Source organism: Rhinolophus hipposideros, assembly GCF_964194185.1.
Source record: "Rhinolophus hipposideros genome assembly, chromosome: 1".
Lineage (NCBI taxonomy): Eukaryota > Metazoa > Chordata > Mammalia > Chiroptera > Rhinolophidae > Rhinolophus > Rhinolophus hipposideros.
In genome coordinates this window covers 99,952,255-99,978,459 of record NC_138047.1, presented here as the reverse complement: position 1 = coordinate 99,978,459, position 26,205 = coordinate 99,952,255, and the positions used below count along the sequence as shown (strand labels likewise).

Genomic DNA, 26,205 nt, shown 5'->3' with positions numbered 1-26,205 from the left:
TCCCTGAGAGTTCCAAAAGGAAGAGAAATTCAATGTATGACCACAAAGTATCACAAAGGCACACTTGTATAATAAACACTTAGGGCTAAATGAATCAGGTCAAATTTGCATAATCACTTAAGGATGCCTGCATTAAGAGAAAAGCGAAAGATTAACACTACTGTTTCAAGAAGTCAAATGCTTTATCATCAGTCATAACCCAACTGGTTGGTGAGCAGTATTAATATTTATTACATGCCTTAGTACCATAGTATAAAGCTTAAAAATCAAGAGTTTAAAAGGAAAAGGGCCTCTGTTCAGAAAAATTTATATAAAACCTGACTATCAATTAACTGAAGGGAAGGGTAGGTTAATGGCAGCTTTCAACTAACTGCATCAAATATATCAAGAAAGTCCTTGAAAAGAAAAGGCCAGCGTAATAGTTACATGAATGCTAAACGTGTGTGGAGTAAAAGATAAAGCAGGAAAAAAGCACTTTAAGGAAGGTTTCATGTTATTATATATTTAGCAGTATGATTCATTCAGTTACTACGTGCTTACTCTCTGTCCAATTTAGTCAAATTAAGTAGCCTTCTTTAATTTAAAAACAAAAGATGAAAAATCTTCCTGAATCGGTAACTAGTGACTTACACTGCACACTGCTTCAGGTGATCAGAGGATGTGAAGCTAAAAGTCAAAATCATTTAGTTTACATCTAATAGGGACCGCTTTGGAAAAGTCATTTTTTATTTATATCTGTTTATCACATTTCTAAACAAAAAACTGATATTCCAACTGTACACAGTAATAAACTTAAACACAAAGTAGGGAAAGGTAAACTACATGTACATGCTAAATAATTTTCTTCTTCAACTAGAACATGTAAGAACTAATATCACTGAGTATGCAGAAAAACTGGAAGATAATCTGGACAGTTTATCTTCGTACTCATTCATTCATTCATTCATCCAAGAAATATTTACTGAAACTTAGGATGTGACAAGTACTTTTTACATACTAAGGGTCAACACCCAGATGAGAATTCAATAATGTCTTTCTCAATCTCTGGAAGTTGGGAGGTAAAATAATCTCCCCTCCCATCCCCTCTTGCTCCACACCATGACTTACTCCAAAGGTCTATGTGGTAAAAATTAAGACACCACCACTGCAAAAATGAAGGAGTCTGCAATTAACAAAATAGTCCCTGCTATTACGGAGCTTTCATCCTCCTCTAGCATTCTAGATAATTTTAGGGTTAACTTCTAGAAGAAATTCAATCTGAAAAACTTCTAAAGTAAAGAAAATACAAAATTAGTTAAAAGTTAATCTCTGTATTAAAAATTTCCCTTCTCCCCAATTCTATTTATTTAACCTGAAAGAGTATTTTTGACTAGTTTCCAACTAAAGGGATCGTCCAAACTGTATTTAAGTAATAAATTCCCTGTGATCTACCATTAAATAAATACTACAAGGGAACTAATAACTAAAACTCATAGTTCATATAAAGGAAAACTGGAAACCTATGAGAAATGTTCCATATTTCCTCTCTCGTCTGCCTAATTTAATTAAAGTAATTCCAGTCCTAGGCTGCCAAGTGGTAAAGAATAGGGTTTTTCTACCTAGTACTTAAAAGAATGTTTTTCTACTTAGTACTAAGTTTATCTAGTTAGTACTTATACAAAACACCTTTCACCTTTTAATATTTCTTCTTGAGGGCTCAAATGTCCATCACACAGAACTAAAAGACACAATTTCTCTGCACTTCATTGTCTCTGCCTGTGAAGTTAACAAGAGTACCTACCTCTTAACTCTGTTTTTGGATTAAATGAGATAAGGCATGTAAAGGGTTTAGTGCTCAATCATAATTGATCACATCGATTATCATCATTAACCTAAATTGTGAGTTTTCAATAATAATAGCTTATAATTATTATCACCAGCCACAAAACCATAGTTATGAAAGCTAATAAGCAAGCTACAATAAGAATACTAAAAGATTTCTTTATGTTTCGGCAAGATGATCAGCATGCATATGTTCCTAAAACTAGTAACAGATTTAAGTATCAGTAACACTAAATGTTACTAATATCCAGAATTCCTAAAAATGGCCAAGTTTGGGAAATTTTCGGGAATCAAATAAAAGCTTCACCAACAAGATGCTTTCTCAACATTTTATTTGCTACTCAAAGACTCGTAAGTATTTCCTGTCTTTAAAAACACACTTTCTTGTCTTTTATTTCAAAGTAAACAGTAGAATGAACTAACTAAACAAATAGAAAAGTCAAGACCATTTACAAGATATTGTTATTCTGGCCTCATCCTAGTCAAACCATACTGAAAAATCTCTAAAATTATTTTGTTCAAAGAAAATTAAAAAACAAACAACAAAAACAAAGCCAATTATACAAGTAGAAAAATCCTTTTGTTTAATTAAATCTGGAAAGTTATGATGGAGACTACAAATGAAGAAATTAACAAATATAAGACCTGAAGTAAAGCAAAAATACTAATAAGAATCTTTCATTTAAAAACTCTGTGATCCTTCAAAATCCTCTGAAGAAAACCAAGGAATCCCCAAATGGAGAGGTCACTAAATATCCATGAACACTCACCCAACCATTGGTAGGAGACCTCTTGTAGACCCAGATGCTTGAATCAGCTGAAATAGTACCAAGTTTTTACTGATTACTCCTTAATAGGACAATGGAGCACAGGTTAACTCCATACTATCACAAATTAAAGGTTATTATTACTGATAATTCCAGCTATCATTACAAATTACTCAAAGGAAAATGAAACTGGGTAATGAATGAAACACCGTGTGCATGTATGTAAATATGTACATTTCCCCCAGTTCTCTTAGAGATACAACTCTGATAACATAATTCCTCTTGTAATGTAAATATACTGGCAGAATAAAAATTAATCATTTTTATTTCTACATTAATTTTATAACATTCTTAAAGAAAGCATGTAAAATATTTTTAATATTGGTTCAGATAGAAAAATTTGAGAAGAAAAAATTTAATGACATTGCCAATTTCTCAACACTAAGTACTTCAGTAACAGGAAAAGATTTTCAGTCCCTTGCACTTAAAAAAATATTTAATAGTTCTTACATTTAGGTCTTTTAATATACTAATGATTCTTGTAATCAGAAAATTCTCATATTTCAACACATAAAAGAACTCGTAATACTTAAGACTAAACAAACACCTCCTTTCTTAAAGATGAGGACTATTTTCATTATTATTGATTAAAAACCTGAAAGTTAACAATTTAACAGAATCTCTAATGTTACATAATTCCAAAGAGGAGTAAAATAGAGTCAACATCTAGATGAGAATTCAATATTGTTTTTCTCAATCTCTGGAAGTTGGGAGGTAAAATGATCCCTGTTCCCACACCACATTCCCCCACACCATGACTTACTCCAAAGGTCTATGTGGTAAAAAATAAGAAACTACTACTTCAGAAATGGCCAAGAACAAAAAAATGGGAGGTTCTATATTTTCCCCAATAGCTAAGATATAAAAACTATTTCTGCCTGATACATGCGTAAGGTAACAGTGAAACAAGCCTCATTCGGTTTAAACAGTTTAGGTTTAAATGGTTTAGATTGATAGGAAGCAAAAAAGAACACTGACATTTTAATGTCAAGTAAGCATTTTCAAGCTACCAAACAAATACTGAAATCACAAGCCAGCAAATATGCTCCAACCTGGCTGGTAAATGATATATTTTTTTACATTTCTAAAGACAGCTTTGCAACATAATATATCTATCATTTACTGAACACTAAATAATTTTTGAAGTCTTGAGAATAGCAATGAAATAAGCAAGACCAGAAGTCAAGGAGAGATCTGAGAATAGAATGGTGAAAAGGAATACCTAATAGAAGACTAGCTCCACAGTGATTGAGAATTTTAATGTCACTAAAAGTATGAAAAAAACTTAGGATAAAGATAAAAATAATTAAGAACAAAACAGAATTTGACATGTTAAAAAAAACGTGTGTGAGAAAAACTCAAACATTTTAGAAATGTATTGCAAATTTTAAATGACAAAAGTATACCCATATTACCTTTCTTTCGAAAGAGTGCATTTAGGTAATTTTCTGCTTGGCATTCAATCTTTTCAGTGTTGGACTGGCCCTGAGATGATAGTTCCTCTGTTGGTGTTGACTGTGAAGAATCAAGAGATGGTATACAATCCTAAAATTACAAGAAAATAACATAAAATTATCACTTTTTATTTAAATGTAGGATATCTCATTAAAAATGGCAAAAACAAAATCTCTAAATGCTCATTTGTGCTACCTTTTAAATACATCAAATTATATAGAGAAGATAAAATTTGAAACAGCAGTCAGGAACAAAGAAATTTAGCTCTGAGAGAGGGCCAAATTAGCCTTATTCCTTAGCGAAACTATAGTCAAAAAAAGGGGGGAAAAGCAGATAAAATATGTTGCTGAATAAATTTATTACACAGCATGCCAGCAATGAGCGTATTAACAACAAAGCAGATATGTTTACCTACTAATCTGACCAAATGGGTACAGGTTCTTGAGTTCTCATTACTTCACAGCCCTCTCACAACAGTACGTAAAGAATTAGAACTTCCCACCATACAAGAAGATGCTGCTTGTCTAGTTTATTCCGTTTACAGTAGACACTGATATTTAATAATTTACACAGGAGATAATTACGATATCTAAAAGACTTCAAGAGAAAGTGAAAAGCTAAAAAGTAGTGCCACATTACCCTCCTAACTACTGATTCCTAAGAAATCTGACCGTAGGGTGGTCTCAGATCAAACCAGGCCTCCAAGCTCACCCTTGTCTATATAAATACATAATACATCTGAACTGAACTTCGTAAGTCAGGGAGCTATAAGAAAGAAATGTGAAATAAGCAAAAAGGATGAGTGTTTTGGGATTTTTCACTTGCAAGTTAAGCTAAATGTTAGACTTCTGACATAAGACTTTAATATTCTTCTTATTACCAAAATCAAGTATTTAAATTCTACTGTAAGTTACAAATTTTCAGAACAAATTCAATTAAAAAAATTGTGTTACAATTGTGCAATTAGTTTAGAAATAATTTCATAGCACTAAAACTTACACTGACTGCTTCTCTCTGTAGGTTACAAAATGAACATTTTTCATCCATAGACCAGTCAGTCAGTTCTTCTGGTTCACAGTCTTTAAAAGAGGGAAAAATATTCATTAAATACACTAACTTTATTAAAACAAATAAAATTACCACTCTCCAGAGCAAAGGCTCATATAAAAAAACTAACTACTAACAATAAGGGGAAAAGGCCTAACTTTAAAATTAAACTGATGACATCTAGAAAAAAAATACACATAGAAGGCTGTAAGGAGAGTAATTTTGCACTACTGTGGGACAAAGTAGCAAGAACAATGAACTGGTGATAAATCAATTTTCCAACAATAGGGTTTTAAGTATCATCTAGTTTTCTGCAAGATCCAATTTATCGTTGTCTATTAATTTTTTAGTTTCACTATGAAAGAAATCAGAACAGAGATATGGGGGGGAAATAAATTTTGCTTATTATGTTAGGGGGAAGGGGTGGCAGAAGAGGGAAAAGGGGATCAAATATATGGTGATGAACTTCACTCTGGGTGAACACACAAAGCAATATATAGATGATATATTATAGAAATGTATACTTGAAACCTATATAATTTTACTAACCAATGTCATCCCACTAAGTTTAACAAAAATTATTTTTGCTGTTATGAAAGACAACATAAAACAGAGAAATGGAGTAAAGTACCTGAAAAGCCCACAGATTTGAGAGAAAATGGAACGCTCGCTCAAGAAAAAAAAGTAAAAACCCATAGCTAAAATAGTCAGATCAGATTTTTATTACATTGTTTAAAGGCTTTGTTCCAAAAGTCAACAAGTTATATTATTCAACAAAACACATGGATTTTTTTTCCAGAAGGATATTCCTTATAATCCAACTACCGTACTATAGTTAGAGTATTTGTGTAAAAAAAATTTTTATAGTGAAGGAATTTTATAAAAGTATTAACATCGCCATCCCAACTATATTTAGTATAGTGATTTTTCAAACTCCCCTCAATTTTCTTTCCCAAATAAATTCATATGTAGAATCTCAAGTCATAAAACTGATCATCTGAGACAGCTACACTGGGACTAATTTGAAAAGCACTGGTGTCCACAGTAATCTTCTCTTATACTTTTGAAATACACAATGAAGTTTAATACATGTTTCTGCTAAACTACACACATAATAAGCTTATCTTTTTTGAAGTGATAAATAAATAACTAGTTAGAATCAGCCCCTAGGATACTCTTGAATCAATCCAGATCAATACAGGTCAGGATAAAAGATAATATAACTTATTGGAATATAAAGAGTGTAGTAATAGCTTCCTTTGATTTTGGCAGTAGTCCAGAAATATTCCTAATATTTATCTAAACTTGGAAAGAGCAGGAAATTGGAACATAAGATCCATTATAGGGTAATGGAAAGATAACTGTATTTGAAGTCTTCAGAAATCGGGGATGGAGCTGACTAGCAGCAACCCACAAAGTTTTTGTTTTAATTTTCACACCTACGAAATAAGGATCCCATCACCTAACTTATTTGTGGATCAAATGAAAAAAATGTGAAAACACTTGATAAACTACTAAAACCAAGCAAAAGCTAATTATTAACAAGGTAGAATCACCAATCTATTTTTTAAATACTGTACTATCACACATATAAGCATATTTAATAAGTTTAGTTTGCAGAAAATAGATCATTTTAATTTAATAACTGCTTAAGAAAACTGATCACTTTTTGTAAACAACCCAACAAATCAAAATTTTGCATAGATTGCATAGATTGATACAATCTATACAATTAAAAACCCAGAACTGTAGCTATGTACATTTGTAATTTTTTTCAACCTTTCATTCTGTCCCTGGAACAGAATCACACATTAGCACTCTTGAATGTAGGATCATGCAGTGTCTCTTAACTAGGGAGGCAGACCTCTCTGACCAATGCAGTGAATATGGGAGAAGTAACAGTATACCATTCCAAGCTATGGCTTCAAAAGGCATAGCAAATTCCCCCAGCTCTCGTGAGCTTCCACCATTCAATAGAGAACTTGTCATTACTCCTTAGTCTGTGACCTGGAATCTTGAGATGTGTTCCCCACGTACAGCCTGGAGTCCAGTGAATCAGATCACCCATAAGTATGAAGCAGATTTTGAAGCAGTTATGCAGCATTTCTGTAGCCAAAACTTGACTCATATACGAAGCACAACACAATTTTGACAGATCAATGAAATCTTAACTGTTTTTTACTATGACCTCATAAATCGGGAATACGAAAGCAATTTAGCATTGAGATTTTTAAAAAATGGCTGGTAGGCCTAGAAAAGGGGTATTTTTAAAAAAAATCATAAAGTTTCATGAAATTTGAGTGATATGTTGATTCAAAAAACAACTTTGGATTAATTAAACCAATTACCACTTGTAAGATAAATTGGGCATGCTGAGATAATCCTCATTTATCAGTTCTTCAAGGAAATGTTAATTAAAATAAATATCTACATAGTTAAATAAATGGCACTGAATAATCAATGATTATATAAATGCCATTAAATCGTACTGGGTTCAAAACTCTATGACTTTACTTACAAATATTTAATTATTACTCTTTCCATAGCAACTTTTGATTTTGAGTCCAAATCAACCATGGTAGGATACATTTTTATATATGGGAATACATTTTATATATTTTGAAATATCAACTGTAGGCCAGATTACTCCGTTGTTCAGGTTATCTTTTCATATCATAAAAATTAAATAAACACTGCAACAAAACATTCATTTTAACTCTCAAACAAAATTTGACAATGATTAAGATATTCTTCTCTAAAAAAGTTGTCTCTCATTTTAATACATGAAGGTATAAGTTCAAAAGGATTAAATTACAGAAACATCCTTATTAATAAAAGGCAATGTCATAATGAAAACTGACAGTAAAGGACTGTCATAGATCAACCTTTCCACTGTGGATATGTATTCTTGTGGTCAAAGTCTCTCTCTAATAATCTGACATAATCTATCTTAGAAAGATAACAGAGTTTGAAATTAGAGAACCTTAGTACTAAACCACGAGCTTTCCACATTCTAGATATTGCTTTGGGCAAGTTACTTCCTCTGAGCTTCAATTTCCTTATCTGTAAAATGAGGATAATAAGAACTACAGTCTATCGGCTATAGTAAAAATTACATAAAAACATATGCAAAACACCTACTAAACTCAATAGAAGCTTTTATTTTATTTTAAGTAATTACACTTATTTTGAGTGTTTTTACTCTCTTCAGTACCTTTTAACCATAGGAAAGAAATCTGGAGTTCCCAAAGACAAAGCTCAGTAAAAAGTGAAAAAAAAAAAGTACTGAACTAGATTTTTCATGAAGGTCATGAAAAACTGGTTATAATTATGTTGATTTTGAAGAAAGATAGTGAACACTGGGCAGTGTAATCAAAAATAATTTTTCATTATGGAACTACATATTAAATGTACTGAAAAATACAGAGAAAAATTATTCATAATCCCATCACCCAGAGACAATGATTAACACTTGTAGTGTGTCCTTCCAGTTTATCTATGCCTTTTAAAAAATTAGGATCAGCTGATTCTTTGAAAAGATCAATAAAATTAATAAACCTCTAGCCAGGCTAACCAAGAAAAAAGGAGAGAAAACATCGGAAATAAAAGATGAGTTATCACTACAGATCCAACGAACATTAAAAATATAAGAAAAGAATATTACGAACGTTAGTTACCTACAAATTTGATAACTTTAGATGAAATGGATGAATTCCTTGAAAGACACAATTTACTAAATCTCACACAAGAAAAAATAACCTGAACATGCCTGTTTCTATTAAGAAATTAAATCAATAACTAATAATCTTCCAAAAAAGAAAACACCAGCCTGGATGGTTTCTCTATAATCTGCTCCAGAAAACAGAAGAAAAGGAAATATTTCTTCACCCATTCTATGATTCCACCATTACCCAAATACCAAAACCTGTCTGAACAGAAGACATGCAGAGAGCAAATAAGCATATAAAAAAGCATTCAGTATCATATTCCATTAGAGAACTGCAAATTAAAACAAGATACTACTACACACCTAATAGAATGGTTAAAGTCCAAAACACTGGCAGTATCAAATGCTGGTGAGGGTGTAGAGAAAAAGGAACTTAAAATTCATTGCAGGTGGAAATGCAGAATAGTATGGCCACTTTTGAAAATAGTCTGGCAGCTTCTTACAAAGCTAAACACACAATCTAGCAATGGATCTCCTAGGTATTTACCCAAATGAGTTGAAATCTTACGTCCACATAAAAACTTGCACACAAATACTTACAGCCACTTTATTCATAATTGCCAAAACTTGAAAGTGACTAGGGTGTCTTTCAAACAGGTGAATGGACTAGGCTAACTGTGGTACAGCCATACAAGGCAATATTATTCAGCAATAAAAAGAAATGAGCTATGAAGCCAGGAAAACACATAAAGGAACCTTAAATGCATATTGCTCAGTGAAAGAAGTGAGTCTGAAAGGGCTAAATACCATATGATTCCAACTATATGACATTCTGGAAAAGAAAAAACTATAAAGACAATAAAAAGACCAGTGTTTGACATAGTTTGGGGACCAGTGAGAGGACTGAAACGGTGGAATACAAGTAATTTTCAGGACAGTAAAACTACTGTATATAATACTGTAATGGTGGACACATGACGTTGTACATTTGGCAAAACCCACACAACTACAACAAAGAGTGAACCTAATGTAAACTATGAGGACTTGAGTTAATAATAATGCATCAATATTACGTCATCAATTGTAACAAATGTGCCACCCTAATGAAAGATGTTAATATGGGGGAATCTAAGAGGAGGCGGGAAGAGGGAGTATATGAGAACTCTTAGTACTTTGTACTCGATTTTTCTGTAAATTTAAAACTGCTCTAAAAATACTACTTATTTAAAAAATTACGATCGCAGTATATCCATGTTTATTTATCATAAGTATTTCCATGCTCAAATATACTTCTAAATCACTTAAAAAATAAATATAGTCCAACAAAGAGCTATATCATAACTTATTTAATCAATATCCTGTTGTTGGATATTTAAGCCTGTTTCTCTAATCTTGGCATCAGAAACACTATGATGAATATATTCAGATAAGTCTGTGTGTATACATTAATAAAAGCTAGTATTATAATTTACATAAATAACTATAAAATAGTATTAAATTCTCTGGCTTTCATACAAATAATCAACTCATATTAGAAAATGACTGACTTTTGATTTAATACTAGGCCATGAGTTCCTAGGAGGAAGAGATCCTACTTACTCATTTTTCTTTTCTCATTGCTAATCACAGTTCCCAACACAAAATAAGCATTCCAAATATTTCATCCAATAAATCTTATTAAAAAGTAGTTTTGTTGTCTCCATCATCATAGTATTGACAGTTGGAAAAAAAAGATATTAAGCCAAAACCATTAAATCTCAGCCAGCGGTATAAGTCAGGGGTTAGCAAACCTTTTCTATAAACCACCAGATAGTAAATATTTTAGGTTTTGCAGGACATATGCTCTCTTTTTAAAACCATTCAACTCTACTGTGGAAGTAGAACCATAGATAATACATCAACAAATGAGAGAGGCTGTTTCCAGTAAAACTTTATTAATTGGATAATTAAATGTGAACATCATACAATTTTCCCATGTCACATAATATTAATCTTTTGATTTTTTTTCTACTTAAAAATGTAAAAACCATTCAATGAGCTGGATTTGGCCCACAAGCTACAGCTTGCAGACCTCTGATATGATCTCCCTTTGAAATGGGGACACACCTAGAGAAAAACCAGTAGGGATCTTATCAGCCAGTTTACACAGGCCTACTGTACTCTTTTCATCATTTTGTAAATATTCATAGTTAGAGCAAGAAAATCAGATGGTCCCATGGATGAAAGAAACTGGCTCACCAATAAGACATTACAAAGGACTGACTAAAGTTCTGTGATAGCAGGAAAAGTAAGTTTTGGGGAGATGAAAGAGGAAAAGAGGCAAAGTACAGGGAACCTTTCTGGGAGTAGACAAAACTACAAAGTTTATGACATTCAAAGTTTCTTTGGAGACTTACTCCAAAAAGAAATAATAGTATGTTTTCCTCAAAAGGACAAAAAATCATGAGAACAGGTCAAAGACGACAGAAAGCTAGGCCTTCTGTTTTGTTTACAACAATTAAAAATTAGATAGCATCTACATGCATTTTCAAAAGGCTCTACACTAAAAGCACTGGTTTAATTTTCCTTCAAAATGTGGCTGTCTTCACCATTGTACAGATAAAGATTTATTACTACAATTAATGTCATCACTCTTGAGCCTATAACTTTGATTAGAAGCCTTTTTTTTTTTAATTCATAAAAGGAAGAGAAAAAAGAGGAAGAATTTACCTAAGAAATTTGGAGAAAAGTTAGAACATCTGGGGTACGAAAGGGCAACGAAGTAAGTATGTGCGTATGTGAGAAAAAGACTGAGTCCCAAACCTTAGCTAATTTTATAAATCCCCCCACCAAAAAAGCACAAAAGAGGACATAAAGTATAAGATCTATCAGAATTACATAATAAACGGAATAAGATATACAACAATGGGATAGTAAATTAATTATTATAATAGACCCACAATGAAATACTGTGCAGCCATGAAGAACTGATCCAGAACTTCCTACATCCCAATGCTGTAATTGTGATAGGGGGCACACACGCTATACAGAGGGCGCCAAAACAGTGGATACACATTTTAAGAACAAACAAACTATATTAAAATTGTAATACTCAATATATGCTGATAACAAGAGATGAATACAACTGATATGTATACATTTTTTGGGCACCTGCCAAATTTATTCTTTTATTAAAGTAGTATACACTACTTTGGCACCCCTGAGGTTGCCAAAAAAAAAATGTATACAAGTGGACACTTTGGTCAGCGTTGCTCAAACAGTAGTACGCTGTAATCAAAAGTGTCTAGATGCTGATGGTAACCACTCTGAGCACCTCTTGTAATTGCAGAAGTCAAATGTGACTTGTCATCTTTTGTTATTGGTACATATCGAGTATTGTAATTTCAATACAGTTTTCCTTTCTTAAGAACATGTATACATTTCTTGGCATTCTCTGTAGTATATACAGTACATACTAGTTTAATGAAAGAATAAATACATACAAACATATTTTACATTTATATAAAAATGTTAAAAGTTATCTATGGGTCATGGAACTAATTTTTTTCTTTTTGGCTTAATGTATTTTCTAAATTCCTAAAATAAACGTGTTACTTGTATACTACAGAAATACAAGCCTAACAACAAAATACATGCGTTTATTTCCTTACAACATTCCACACATTGTATAATAAACTATTTATGAAAGAACATAAATATTTAAATATATACATAAAAATATAAGTAAATAAATGAAAGTGGGGGAAGCAAGAGGCTAAAAGACACAAGTTGCAACTTGGGTTATCAGAGGGCAATTAAGTATAATGCTGACTTCTGACATAAATGAGAACAGCAGGTTAAAAAAGGAAGACTGAAGAAATATCAGGCATAGGTTAAATTCCTGTTTGTTTAGATTTTTTTCCTTTATTCATTTGTAAGCCCAAATAGGTGAAACTACAATTAGTCAGTATTACTTATAAATAAATCGGGTAAAAATATTTAATTCAGTGTTAAACTATGATAAAGTGAGAGATATTTACAAAGTTAAGAGATATGTGAAAAAAATCTTAGCCATAAGAATGATAAAACACCAGAACACCTACATTTTGGAGACTCCATCCTCAAAGTCATGTTCTGCATGGATATCATTCATTTGACTGACTATGGGTGGTTAGAACAAATGATCTTTCATAAATACTTTCAACTCTATGATTCATAACTCAACTATCCTGTTCAACATTGATAAAAAATGAGCAGAAAACTTTTGACTACTCCAGCTGTCACTGGAACTCCCTCAACTCAAAAAACTTATATATACATAGAAGAGAGAACTACGTTGAGGACTACTGGGACCTTGGGTCTTAGTAGAATGGAGAGTACCAGAGAAGAATGGAAGGTAACAGCACATACAACTGTCCAGATACAAGATTCAGAAATAATTCGGTCAAAATCAAAGTAGAAAATCTATACTAGCACTACCCATTTTATAAATGAACTGTACTACAAAATTTCAGATGGCCACAAAAATGTTCTCTCCTAGTGCTCCACATTTCCCAACAAGAAGTGAAACAACTAAACTATGATATCACAGCAATTACATCACAGATCCCAATGTTCCACCAGGATTTATGTTCACATATTTGGAAGAGTAGGCTATAATAAATAACAGAAGCATTATACATAAATATAAAACTCTGAACACACATGGTAAGATTTTTCAGAGGGACAACCTGAGTTCTAGGCTGCCTGTATCATAAGCAACAGGAGATATTTAAACTGAACCTCTTAAATCCTCTTTAAAAAGTCAGGGAATGTAATATATAAAATAACAAAAATCAAATTTCATCTCTGAGCCAAAACCAACCTTCATTTTCTCTTTTGATCAGTGTACTGATTTTTTAAAAAGATTATAACACCATGTAATAATAGGAACAATATTTGGATTTTATTTATTCATTTAAAAATATTTTCTAATTAAACAAGATCACAAATTCATGTTTAGTATAGAGTTAGTGTAGAACAACCATTTTTCATTTGTTAAATGGGACAGAAGGTTAAAATCTTAAATAAAAAAAACACATTACCTTCAAATAAACTGAGATCTCTTCGTAGCCGTGGTCCATAAAGCCCTTCTAAAATACTCTCAAAACCTGTGTTATTAAAGACAGAAAAATCTATTAACTACTGAAAAAGCTTAATTTTACAATTAAAAAAACCCATAAACTCTATAGGAATCAAAAACTTAAAAATTTGTCATACTGTGAGGTATCGTTTTTCCTTTAGTTGAATTAAATTGAACTAGGCAATAGACGAGACAGTCAAGAGTCACACACGACTATCAGAAATCACATTATTGTAAAGAAATTAAAACATTCAAATGTAAATATTCACTACTAAAAACAGGTAAACACCTTTGTCATTTAGAAATATTCCCAGGTTAAAACATTATGAGCAGATTTCTTTTGCAATAATTTTGTAGAGAGGAGAAGAATAATTAGAAAAGATGTGTATTACAATCCTGTTTATAGTCATTACAAAAAAGGTTTAACTTAAAAAAAAGCATCTTTAACCTCAATTACAAAAATGAGTAAATGAGTGGCAATGGAGAGAAATTCTTGCTGTGAAAAATATGGTGTATAAAATTTTAACCTGCTTGTAAAAATCACAACAGAACAATTTTTTCATGGATATGGACTGCTTTAAGGAAATATATTACTGAAAATCTTGTCTAGTTAACAAAACCCTAGTTCATGAGTTTACATTGTATTCTACTTTCTGGATATGCTAATTTTAAGAATTTATAATTTTTTTTGAAGTCTCTATTATATTCAATTTTAATCAGCTTTTTGATAAACTACAAAGCATCCAAAGGAAAATTGACCAGGATGGCAAAATAACTGGGAAACTAACAGAAGGAACTACTGGAAGCATGCTTAAATTAGGGAGGAAAAAAAAAATGTAAAGGGTGCCGGCCCTGTGGCACAGGCGGTTAGAGCTCCATGCTCCTAACTCCAAGGGCTGCCGGTTCGATTCCCACATGGGCCAGCGGGCTCTCAACCACAAGGTTGCCGGTTCAACTCCTCGAGTCCCGCAAGGGATGGTGGGCTCTGCCCCCTGCAACTAAGATTGAACACGGCACCTTGAGCTGAGCTGCCACTGAGCTCTCAAATGGCTCAGTTGGTTGGAGCGTGTCCCTCAACCACAAGGTTGCCAGTTCGACTCCCGCAAGGGATGGTGGGTTGTGCCCCCTGCAACTAGCAAAGGCAACTGGACCTGGAGCTGAGCTGCGCCCTCCACAACTAAGACTGAAAGGACAACAACTTGACTTGGAAAAAAAATCCTGGAAGTACACACTGTTCCCCCAATAAAGTCCTGTTCCCCTTCCCCAATAAAATCTTTTTTAAAAAAAATCTAAAGGTAACATGATAGATCTGAAAAATGAAAGATAAACTAGAAATACCACTACAGAAATGTTTCATAAGTCATTAGATGCTTTAAAAAACATTTTAACATCTCTGATATCAAAGATGCAAATTAAAATCAATGGTGTGTCATAGTCAAAAGGCAGCAATATTTTTTCACTTAATAAAATATGAAGAAATGATGCATTTTACAGCTTATGATGTCTTAGATTTGACAAAGTAACATACTTAACATAGTACTTGGTAAATATGTACTTAATAAAAATCTTTGTGAAATGATTCAGTACTAGTTCCCATAAGTGGAAATTTCAGGCAGAAAAGTGAATGAACTACCACTAGAAAGCTTTCACAAATGCTCTAGAAAAGACTTTCAAACTAGGTAAAGATTCAGACTGAACAAGCCCCAAATTACTAAGATATTTAAATTCTATTTTGCAGCGATCAATGTGCTCCAAAAATAATATTAAAAACTGTTTTAGGATATCATTCTGTGGTATACTGGACAAATGAATAGCCTCTCCCTACATAAACCTACTAAATTTAAACATTAAAATAAACATTTCCTACATGTAAGCCTGAAAAGAAGAACGCAAATAAGGACTGAACTTTTGTTCTATTGGGTTTCTCAGCTCCTCACTAGGTAAGACCAAGGTCTTACACATATCCTGTTTTTATTCATACTGCATAGTGTTGGTGCTATTGTAAATGATATCTTTAGTTAAAAGTTTTGTTTCTTGTAGTTGAAAGTTTTGTTTCTTGTAGGTTTATAGAAACACAATTAATGTTTGTATACTGACTTGGTATCTAGTTACACAGCTAAACTCTTTCATTATAATAATTTATCTGGAGATTCTCTATATACACAAATATATCATCTATAGATAGTGGTATAGATTTTTTTTCCCCCCTCCTTTCCAGTCCTTATTGCCTTCTTTTCTCCTGTTTTTGCCTTACTGCCCTGGTTAGGATCTCCACTGTGATGTAGAAAATTAGTGGTGCTAGCGGGCATCCTTGGCGGGTATCTAAATGGGAAAGTATTGAAAGTTTCATCATTAAATATAACGTTTGTTATATTCTTTTAAAATAAATACCACTTATCAGATTAAGGAAATTTCTTTTATGATTAGCTTGGTATGCAGTTTTTCCTGCCATGAACAGATGTCGAATTTTATCAAATTTATTTTGAACCTATTGAAATGACCATTTCATTTTTTCCCTAAATCTCTTAATATGGTAAATTACACTGAATGTTAAACCAACCTTCTTCCATTCTTGGGAAAACCCAACATAATCATGATGTATTTTTGTTGGGTTTTCTATCTTGCTAGTTCCTTTAAAATGTCTTTGTCTGTGTTCACCAATGAGACTGGTCTATAAATTTCATTTGTAGTTGGGTCAAATTTTAATACCAATTTTATGCTACACTCATAAAGTGAGTTTCAATGCTCTTTCTTTCTCTACTCTCTGGAAAAAAATTAGAAAGCACAGGATGCCTTGCTTGAATATTTAGTAGGACATATCAGGCATGCCAATCGAGAATAAAGTCATTATGAAGTGCTTATTAACTGGTGAATTTTTTTAACTGTCACAGGACTGACTATTCAGGTATTCTATTTCTTATGTTATAGTTTTCTGGTAACATGCCCACTTCAATTATATTTTCCAACTTATTTGTATAAAATGCCTCATCATATGCTTTAATCTATCTAATGTCAACAACATCAGCATTCATGTTCTTTTTGCGTTTTATTCCTTGACTTCGGTTATTTATGATTTCTCTTTTTTCTTAGTCAAGCTCATTTGAAGTTTCTTAATTTTTTTTAGCTTAAAAACTTGTTTTTTATTCCTTGATATTCTATAGTGTATATTTGTTTTCTTACCCACTAACTTCTGCTCCTCGTCTTCCTTGTGTGCTCTATTTTGAGTTTATTTTGCTCTTACTTTTCCTTCTTTCGATGGATGTTTAGTTCATTAACTTTCAGCCTTCCTTTATAACACATGCATTGAAAGCTATTAAGTTCTATCTAAGTATTCCTTTTAGCTCCATTCTGTAACTTTTGATATGTCATAGTTTTTCATCATTCAGTCAAAATATTTCCTAATTTCCATTATGACTCTTTTTTGGATTCATGGTTTTTTAGAAGAATCTTCCTTCATTTCCAAATATATAGTCTACCCTTTTTATAGATTTCTAACTTAATTACATTGTAGTAAAAAAAAAGCCCAATATGATTTCAATCGTTTGAAATTTTCTGCTCTTTTTATCATTGATATAAACAATTTTTTAAAATTCCCTACTCTAAAATTGCTGAATGCAATCTTCTAATTTGTTCATTATGTTAACATGTTAATTGTGTACTTTTTATCATCCTTACTCAGTTTTGTTTTTGTCTGTTCTATAAATTCTTGAGAAAAGTATGTAAAATCTTCCATAAAATTGTGGCTTTGTCATTTCTTTTTTATTTCTTTGAATTTTTGCTTTATATGTATTTGATGCTATATTATTAAGTATTTATAATTGTTACATGTTCCCAGTATATAGAACTCCATATAATTATAAAGGGACCCTTTTTATTTCTAGCAATGATTTTTGCATTAGACTATATTGTCTAACATTACATACCTATAAAATATTTTTGTTGCTTCCATGATATGCCCTTTTCAATTATTTCTTTACAATTTTTTGTGTTTTAAATAACATGGGATTTCTATTTTAAAACATCCTGACATTTTGTCGAAATTCAGTACATGCATGAATAATTCTTTGTGAATATATGTTATTTCATTTGAATAAATATCTAAGAGTGTTATTGCTGCGCTGAGTGGTAAGGTTGTTTTGTTTTTATTAATATTTTAAGAAACTGAACAGTTGTTTTGCTAACTGGCCGTACTCTTTTACATTCCCACCAGTAACATATGAGAGATCCAGTTGTACCACAGCCTTACCAACACATGGTACTTCAATCCTTTTAACTTTAGCCATTTAAATGAATGCATATGGATATCTCATAGTGGTCATAATTTACAATTTCTTTATGACTAATGATTTTTGGCATCCTTTTTATTGAAATGTCGTTATTTCATTGTGGAAACAGGGTAATATGGCCCTCACACAGCAAACTGGGAAGTGAGCTGTCCTCTATTTTCTGAGTTTGTGTATTGTAATATTAACTATAAACCAGACTTGGAGCTTTCTTTATGGTAAGGTTTTAAATTATCAATCTAGTTTTTTAAACAGATAATTATTCAGCTTATCTATTTCTTAACTGAATCAGTTTGGGCAATTTGTGTCTCACAAGTCATAGCATTTATTTGCAGGAAGTTGTTCAAAAGATTTTATTACCCTTTTAATGTCTGTAGAATCTGTAGTGATATCCCTCTTTCATTTCTAATATTAAAGTATCTCCTCTTTTTTTCATTGATCATTGTGACCAAAATTTTAGCAATTTTATTGATCTTTTCAAAATGCCACTTAGTTTCAACAATTTTCTTTTTTTTTTTAAACAATTTTCTTTATTGTGCATCCATTTCAATGTTTTTTATTTCTGCCCTATCTTTATTATATTCTAATTATTTTTGTTTCATTTGCAGTTATTTTTCTAAGTTTTTAAGATAGAAGCTTACATCACTGATTTATGACCTTTGTCCTTTTCTAATAAAGCATTTAAAGCTATGAATTTCTTCCTATTCACTACTTTGGCTCCACCTCATAAATCCTGATAAACTGCCTTTTCATTTTTCACTCAGCTCAAAATATTTGTAATTTCCCTTATGATGTCTTGTTTTTTGTAGAGGTTATAAATGCGTTGCTTAATTTTCAAATACTTGGGCGTTTTCCATAAATCTTTGTTACTGAATTCTCATTGAATTCCTTTTGATCATAAAACATATTTTATAAGATTACAACCATTTTTAATTTATTGAGATTTGATTTATAGGTGGTATATGATCTACTACGATGGTGGCTATTCCATGTATACTTGAAAATAATGTGTATCTGCAGTTACTAGTGGGAGTGTGCTGTAAATCTTATTTAGGCTTACTTGACTGAGTGTTCTTTAAGACTTCTATATTTCTATTAATTTTCTGTCCTTTCTTTCTCCTTTAAGTTCTGTCATGTTTTGCCTCATGTATTTTGAAGCTCTGTTATTAGGTGCATATATATTTTATACTATGTTTCCTTTGAGAATTGATCTCATCATCATTAAAAGTGTTCCTCTTTATCCTATTTCCGTTCTAAAGTCCTGTTCCTTGGTTTGAATCTACTGTGTCTGGTGTTATAACAGCCACACCAACTTCCTTATGATTAGCATTTTAAGAAATCAAACTGTTCTTAAGTTATTGTAGCATTTTGTATTCTCACCAGCCATGTATGAAAGTTACAGTGGAAGTTCACATCCCCAGCACCACTTACTATGGCCAATTGTGTGTTTCTCTTTTATTTAATTTTTCTTTTTTTTTCTTTTTAACCATTCTAATGGCTTTGAAACCTTTTTAATGTCATCATATCTCAATGTAGTTTAAATTTGCATTTCCCTAATGATTAGTGATGTTGACCATTTTTTCATGTACTTACTGCCATTCGTCTCTATTCAAATCTTTTGTGCAAAGAATGCAAAATGGTACAACTTTCTAAAACAGTTTGACCATTTCTAATAGGTTAAACATACACTATCACATGATCAAATAATCCCACTCCCAGATATTTACCAAACAGAAATAAAAACTATGAGGTGTGATCAAACAATATGGCAAATGTTTAAATTTAAAAAAACTTACAGTAAAAGACACATTGCCATTAATCCCCCTCAAAATATTCCCCCTCACTTCGAACACACTTATCCCATCGTTTTTAACAACTTTCTGAAGCAGTTCTGGAAGTCCTCTTTTGTGTGTCTTTAGTTGTGCTGTCCTGGCTGCTTCGATGTTCTGAATCATTTTGACTTTGGGGAAGAGCCAGAAGTCGCACGGTGCCAGATCTGGTGAACAAGGTAGATGAGGACACACAGTGATGTTTTCATTTGACAGAAACTGCTGCACCAGAAGCGATGTGTGACATGGAGCGTTGTCATGGTAGAGGAGGATTTAAGGCACACTTTAAAACCCACGTTCTCTCCACCATAGCTCACACCTGACTGACTGCACTGAACAAGATGAAACTTGTCACACACTGTTACTAAAGTTCGACGCACCACTTCCCGTAAAGATCCCTGCCTTTCTGCTGGATGGCACATGGCAGGAGCATTCACCCTATTTGTTGATCATAATGGAAAGGCTCCGTGTCACACTTCACTTCTGGAATGGCAATTTCTGTCAAATAAAAACATCACGGTATGTTCTCGTCCACCTTATTCACGGTATCTGGCACTGTGAGACTTCTGGCTCTTCCCCAGTCAAAATGACCATGAAAGGCAAATGTTTTGAATCGATTCAGGACATTGAGGCAGCCACGACAGCGCAACTAAAGACACTGACAAAAGAGGACTTCCAGAACTGCTTCAGAAAGCGGCAAGAATAAGTAAGTGTGTTCAAAGCGAAGGGGAGTATTTTGAGGGGAACTAATGGCAATGTGTCTTTTACAGTTATATATTTTTAAACTTAAACACTGTATATTATGATCACACCTCGTACATTTACACAAAAACCTGTACACAGGTTTATAGTGTTTCATTCTCAATGACCCCAAACTGGAAACAACCAAACTGTTGAATGAATAAACAAACTATGGCACAACAGAATACTATATAGCAAAAGGAAAACTAGTGATACATGCATATTGCATATTGTTAAGTAAAAAAAAAGTCAGACTCAAAAGCACATACTGTATGATTCCACTTATATGACATTCTAGAAAAAGCAAAACTACAAAGTCAAACAGCAGACCAGGGGTTGCTAGTGCCCGAGTTAGCTAGGTAAAGAGATGACTACAAAGAAGCACAAACTTTTAGGGATCATGGAACTGTTCTATAGCTTGATTATTGAGGACTTGGTTATCCAATGTTTGTGTCTCAGAACTCATAGAACTGTACTCTGTGAGTTATACCTTAAACCTGGACAATGTTTTTTAACTTTATTTTATGTCAACTCCAAGCACATGAATGGGACCAAGCTGTGTCTTATCACCTTTCTTACATAAACCATGTCTGTAATTATTTTCAGATATTTTTTCTTTTTTTTTAAATTAGTTTCAGGTGCACCAGACAAAGTAATACTTAGACATTTATCATTTATATCCCTCACACTGTGTGGACTCCTCTCCCCCAATTCACTATCCCTCTGACATCGCACAGAGCCATTACATTTCCACTGTCTCTATTCCTAATGCTGTACTCCGCTTCTTGTAAGTATAGACAATTTTTTTCTTAAATATGGCATGAAGTGGTTTTTAGAACAGAGAAAGGTGAAGGTCATTATTGAGAACTAGATGAACTGTGAGGTTATCCTTAAGCAAAATAAAGTTAACCATGAGTAACGGTCAGGATTTAGAGTAAAGATGGAATACTAAAAATTAGGTATCCAAGTCACCAGTGAGTGTCATATGGAAAGGTAACATTGCTGTCTGTATGCTCATGGTATACTAAAAACTGCATGATTCTAAAAAATACAGAGCCTTTCGTGTAGAGGTTGAACAATGATTTAACAGCAAAAGCACGATACAGAGCACACACAAGAAAAACTATCTTTGGGGGAAAAAAAGCTTTTGAGACTAACAGGATGAGAAAGCAAATATAAGTACAATGTGATATGTTTATGTGATTATGAGATATGTGATTATGTGATTATAGAAGAGTTCACCAGATGATCCTAATCCCTTCCCTGATAGGTGAAATCAACTTCTATATGTACAGGTAAAAATTAGAAGAAAATTACAAGAAATACTTTTTTAAATGAAAATTTAAAAAAATAAATTTTTAAGTTATTCTCGTTTACCTAGCCAAACCTCTGTCACAGCACTTGCCACTTTCACCATCAGTCAATGCTCTATTCTAATCAGGTGTTCTTATCCGGTCTCAACTCTATTCCCAAAACACTCTGTTCATTCCTTTTTCTTGGCCTCTATAAGCCTCTACTTCTTGTTCTTTTCCATCCCTTCTTTTGCTTGACTCAAAATCCTAGGTCTCCTAAGAAAGCACCCTAATTAAACCATTCCTCATTAGCATGGTTGTCTTTAAATGTCTGCTGTACTTATTTGTGCCACACCATTGACGTATGTAAGCTCTATCAATAAAGCTTTTTCAATCCCAAGTGTAGCTAAACTCAACTGAGTTCAGGAAAGTGGGATTTGGGTAGTATACCTTCCAAATTTGAATATTTGAAATCAGAAATATGTTGGAAAATCTATTGTTTTCACAAACCATAAAGTGCCATTCTCACATTTGGCATCTCAATCTATCCCATGATAGCCTCATTTTGCTGGATAGATTAACAAACCCCAAACTAAACAAAACAAAAACAAAAAACCCACCTCTTTTTGGAAGATACATCCAGATCTTTGGTTTGAAAAATACAGTCCCCAAATCTATTATAAAGGGAAGAAGAACGTATCTTTTGCCCCTCAGCTAGGACAAAAGACGAACCCTGGACAAAAATCTGAAGTCTTCTCCAATAACAACAACAATAAATCATAGTTTCCTTTATGTTCTTTTTGACCTACTAATATCACTTCTGAAGGCCTAAACTTATGCTGAACCATAATCTCTCCTGACCCTGGTCAAAAAACAGGTATATCTGATCCTTTTGTAGTTCATAAGTTTGATGATTGAGTGTTCACGCTTTTGTGTGAGATGTGCCTCCCACAAATCTTGTTACGACATCGGCACATTACCTGTCTGACGTGAAAAAAAATTAAAAGAGCCATATCTGAACTTACATGACTATAGAAATGAGCCTACTAAGTGATGGTGAGATATAGTAGTCAGTAACTGAGGCAGAGCAGAGGCAGAACTTGCTAACAATAAGTAACCATACTATAAACTTGAGGGCAGGTATCCATACTGAAATTTTCTGCATTCTCCATTGTGCTTACCATAATGCTAATTATTAAAGTTGACTTGATGACTACAAATTAAATGCTAAATTTCTGTAATGAAAATACATCTGATACAATGCTTTTCTACTTGTAAATTTACCTTCAGATTCTTGATTTGCTAAATTCAATTCTATTTAATATCTGATAACTGATTAAACATATGCAATTATACAAGTAGCAAATCTGGTAACTTTGACCTACATAACATACAAACTGACAGTCTTTTCCTTGGGTAACAATTATCTAATTAAGTACATTTTCAGTCAGTACACAAACAATAAACCCATTTAAGGTGGAAGTAAGAGGAGTGAAGATTTCTGGCTTGAGAAGTAAGAGGAATGAAGATTTCTGGCTTGAGAAACAGAATGAACAAAGAGTCACTGAGACAGGAAATCCATGAAGTGTATTTTTATTTGTTTGTTTTGGTTTATATGATTGCTAGACATAAAAGGATTACACTTTGGGATATGCTAATTTGGATATGTAGGCATAAATTAAATGAAAACATCCAGAGGTAGAAACAGACTTAGAGATCATCAGTACACAGATAGAAGATAGAGTTCTATTTTCTAATGAACTGAGAATAGTTTTATATTAAGTATCAGACTCAAAATATTAGGTTGGTGCAAAAGTAACTACAGTTTAAAAGGTTAAAAATAACTGCAAAAACTGCAATTACTTTTGCACCTACCTAATATTTTTAAAGTTACCACCTAAAAGTTTTTCCTATATTAATATTGTAATGCTATTTTTATTTGTTTTTAAATTACAAACAATCAGCATTTCAGTATATAAGAGAAGTCAATATGTCATCAGGTACCATGCTAACCCCTCGCTCCCATCCCTGCCACTATATCCAACAAAATGCCACACTATATCCCACCTCAGGCATCCACACAAAGCTGTTCCTTCAGCCTGTTATATACATTCCAACCCACCCTCAAAACACATCTGGATAAATCCTATTCATTCTTAACATCTTGGTTTAAAAAAAAAAAAATCACTGAAACTGTGAAACTCCTAGAAAAAAACACAGGGCAAAAGCTTCTTCATATTGGTGTTGGCAACGATATTTTTGGATATGATACCAAAAGCACAAGCAACAAAAGTAAAAACAAACGTAGGATTACATCAAACTAAAAAGCTTCTGCACAGCAAGGGAAATCATCAATAAAACGAATAGGCAACCTATGGAGAATATTTGCAACCACGTACTTGATAATGGGTTAATATCCAAAATACATAAAGAACTCATACAACTCAATTGCAAAAGACAAAACATACGATTTAAACAAATGGGCCAGAGCAACTGAACAGATATTTTTCTGAATAAAACATACAAATAGCCAGTAGGTTCATGAAAAGGTACTCAACCTCACTAATCAGGGAAATGCAAATCAAAACCACAACCAGAGGGCCGGCTTGGTGGCTCAGGCGGTTAGAGCTCCATGCTCCTAACTCCGAAGGCTGCCGGTTTGATTCCCACATGGGCCAGTGGGCTCTCAACCACAAGGTTGCCGGTTCAATTCCTCGAGTACCGCAAGGGATGGTGGGCTGTGCCCCCTGCAACTAAGATTGAACATGGCACCTTGAGCTGAGCTGCCGCTGAGCTCCCAGATGGCTCAGCTGGGTGGAGCGTGACCTCTCAACCACAAGGTTGCCGGTTCAACTCCCACAAGGGATGGTGCGCTGTGCCCCCTGCAACGAGCAACGGGACCTGGAGCTGAGCTGCGCCCTCCACAGCTAAGACTGAAAGGACAACAACTTGACTTGGAAAAAAGTCCTGGAAGTACACACTTTTCCCCAATAAAGTCCTGTTCTCTTTCCCCAACAAAAATCTTTAAAAAAAAAAACACCACAATGAGATATCATCTCACACCTGGTAGGATGGCTGTCATCAAAAAGACAGATGACAAGTGTTGGTTAGGATGTGGACAAAAAGGAACCTTGTGCATTGTTGGTGAGAATGTAAATTGGTGCAGCCACTATGGAAAACAGTAAGGAAGTTCATCAAAAAACTCAAAATAAACTCCCATATGACCCAGCAAATCCATTTGTGGGTATTCATATGAAGGAAACAAAATCATTGTCTCAAAGAGATATGTGCATTCCCATGTTCACTGAAGCATTATTTACAATAGTCAAGAAATGGAAATTATCTAAGTGTCCATCGACGGATGTGGGTGAACAGATAAAGATGTGGTACATACAGACAATGAAATATTTCTCAGCCATGAGAAAAAAGGAAATCCTGCTATTAGCAACAATGTAGATGAATCTAGAGGACATTATGCTAAGTGAAATTAGCCAGACAGAGAAAGACAAATATTGTGTATGATTTCCACCTATATGTGGAATCTGAAAAAAAAAAGTCAAACTCATAGAAACAGAAGGTAGAATGGTGGTTATCAGGGGCTAGGGATTAGGAGATTTGGGGAGAAGTTAATCAAAGAATACAAGCCTTCCATTACAAAATGAACAAGCTCTGGGTATCTAACGTACAGCATGGTGACTATAGTTAGTAATATTGTGTTGCATACTTGAAATTTGCTAAGAGAGTAGATTTTAAGCTTTCTTATCACACACAAAGGTAACTATGTGAGGTGATGGATATGTTAATTAACCTGGCTGTGGTAATCACTGCACAAAGCATAAATATGTCAAATCATCACATTATACACTTTATATACTTTTTTTGGGTCAATTATGTACCAATAAAGCTGGGGGGAAAAGAATCACTGCCTCAATTCAAAGCTTCATCTACTCTAATGCGGATTTAGACTAAATTAGACCTATTGTTACATGCTTTATATTATATAATACCTTGCATTATTCCCTTTGGAGCACTTACCACAATTCTAATTAATCGTGTAATTTTTTAATGTCTCTTCCCAACTAACCAATTATTTATTTAACAAACATTTGTATATTTACCAGGTGTTCTAGAAGCTGGGATAC

The 26,205-nt window shown here is 33.1% G+C and overlaps 1 protein-coding gene across 13 annotated transcripts in view; it reads right to left on the bottom strand.

The window, feature by feature from the left end:
* The window catches only part of LCORL (ligand dependent nuclear receptor corepressor like), a 120,063-nt gene that overhangs the window by 69,468 nt on the left and 24,390 nt on the right, over positions 1 to 26,205 (bottom strand). For 7 of the 13 annotated variants that reach the window (XM_081045807.1, XM_081045805.1, XM_081045808.1 and 4 more), the window contains exons 2-4: positions 13,881 to 13,946; positions 5,103 to 5,182; positions 4,064 to 4,193 (exon numbers count right to left, since the gene is read on the bottom strand). In XM_081045807.1, coding sequence (XP_080901933.1) covers positions 4,064 to 4,193; positions 5,103 to 5,182; positions 13,881 to 13,946 — 276 coding nt within the window. Of the gene's footprint in view, positions 1 to 2,591; positions 2,639 to 4,063; positions 4,194 to 5,102; positions 5,183 to 13,880; positions 13,947 to 26,205 lie in introns of all 13 variants that reach the window. The other 6 variants (XM_081045803.1, XM_081045809.1, XM_081045810.1 and 3 more) reach the window with 3 other exon arrangements.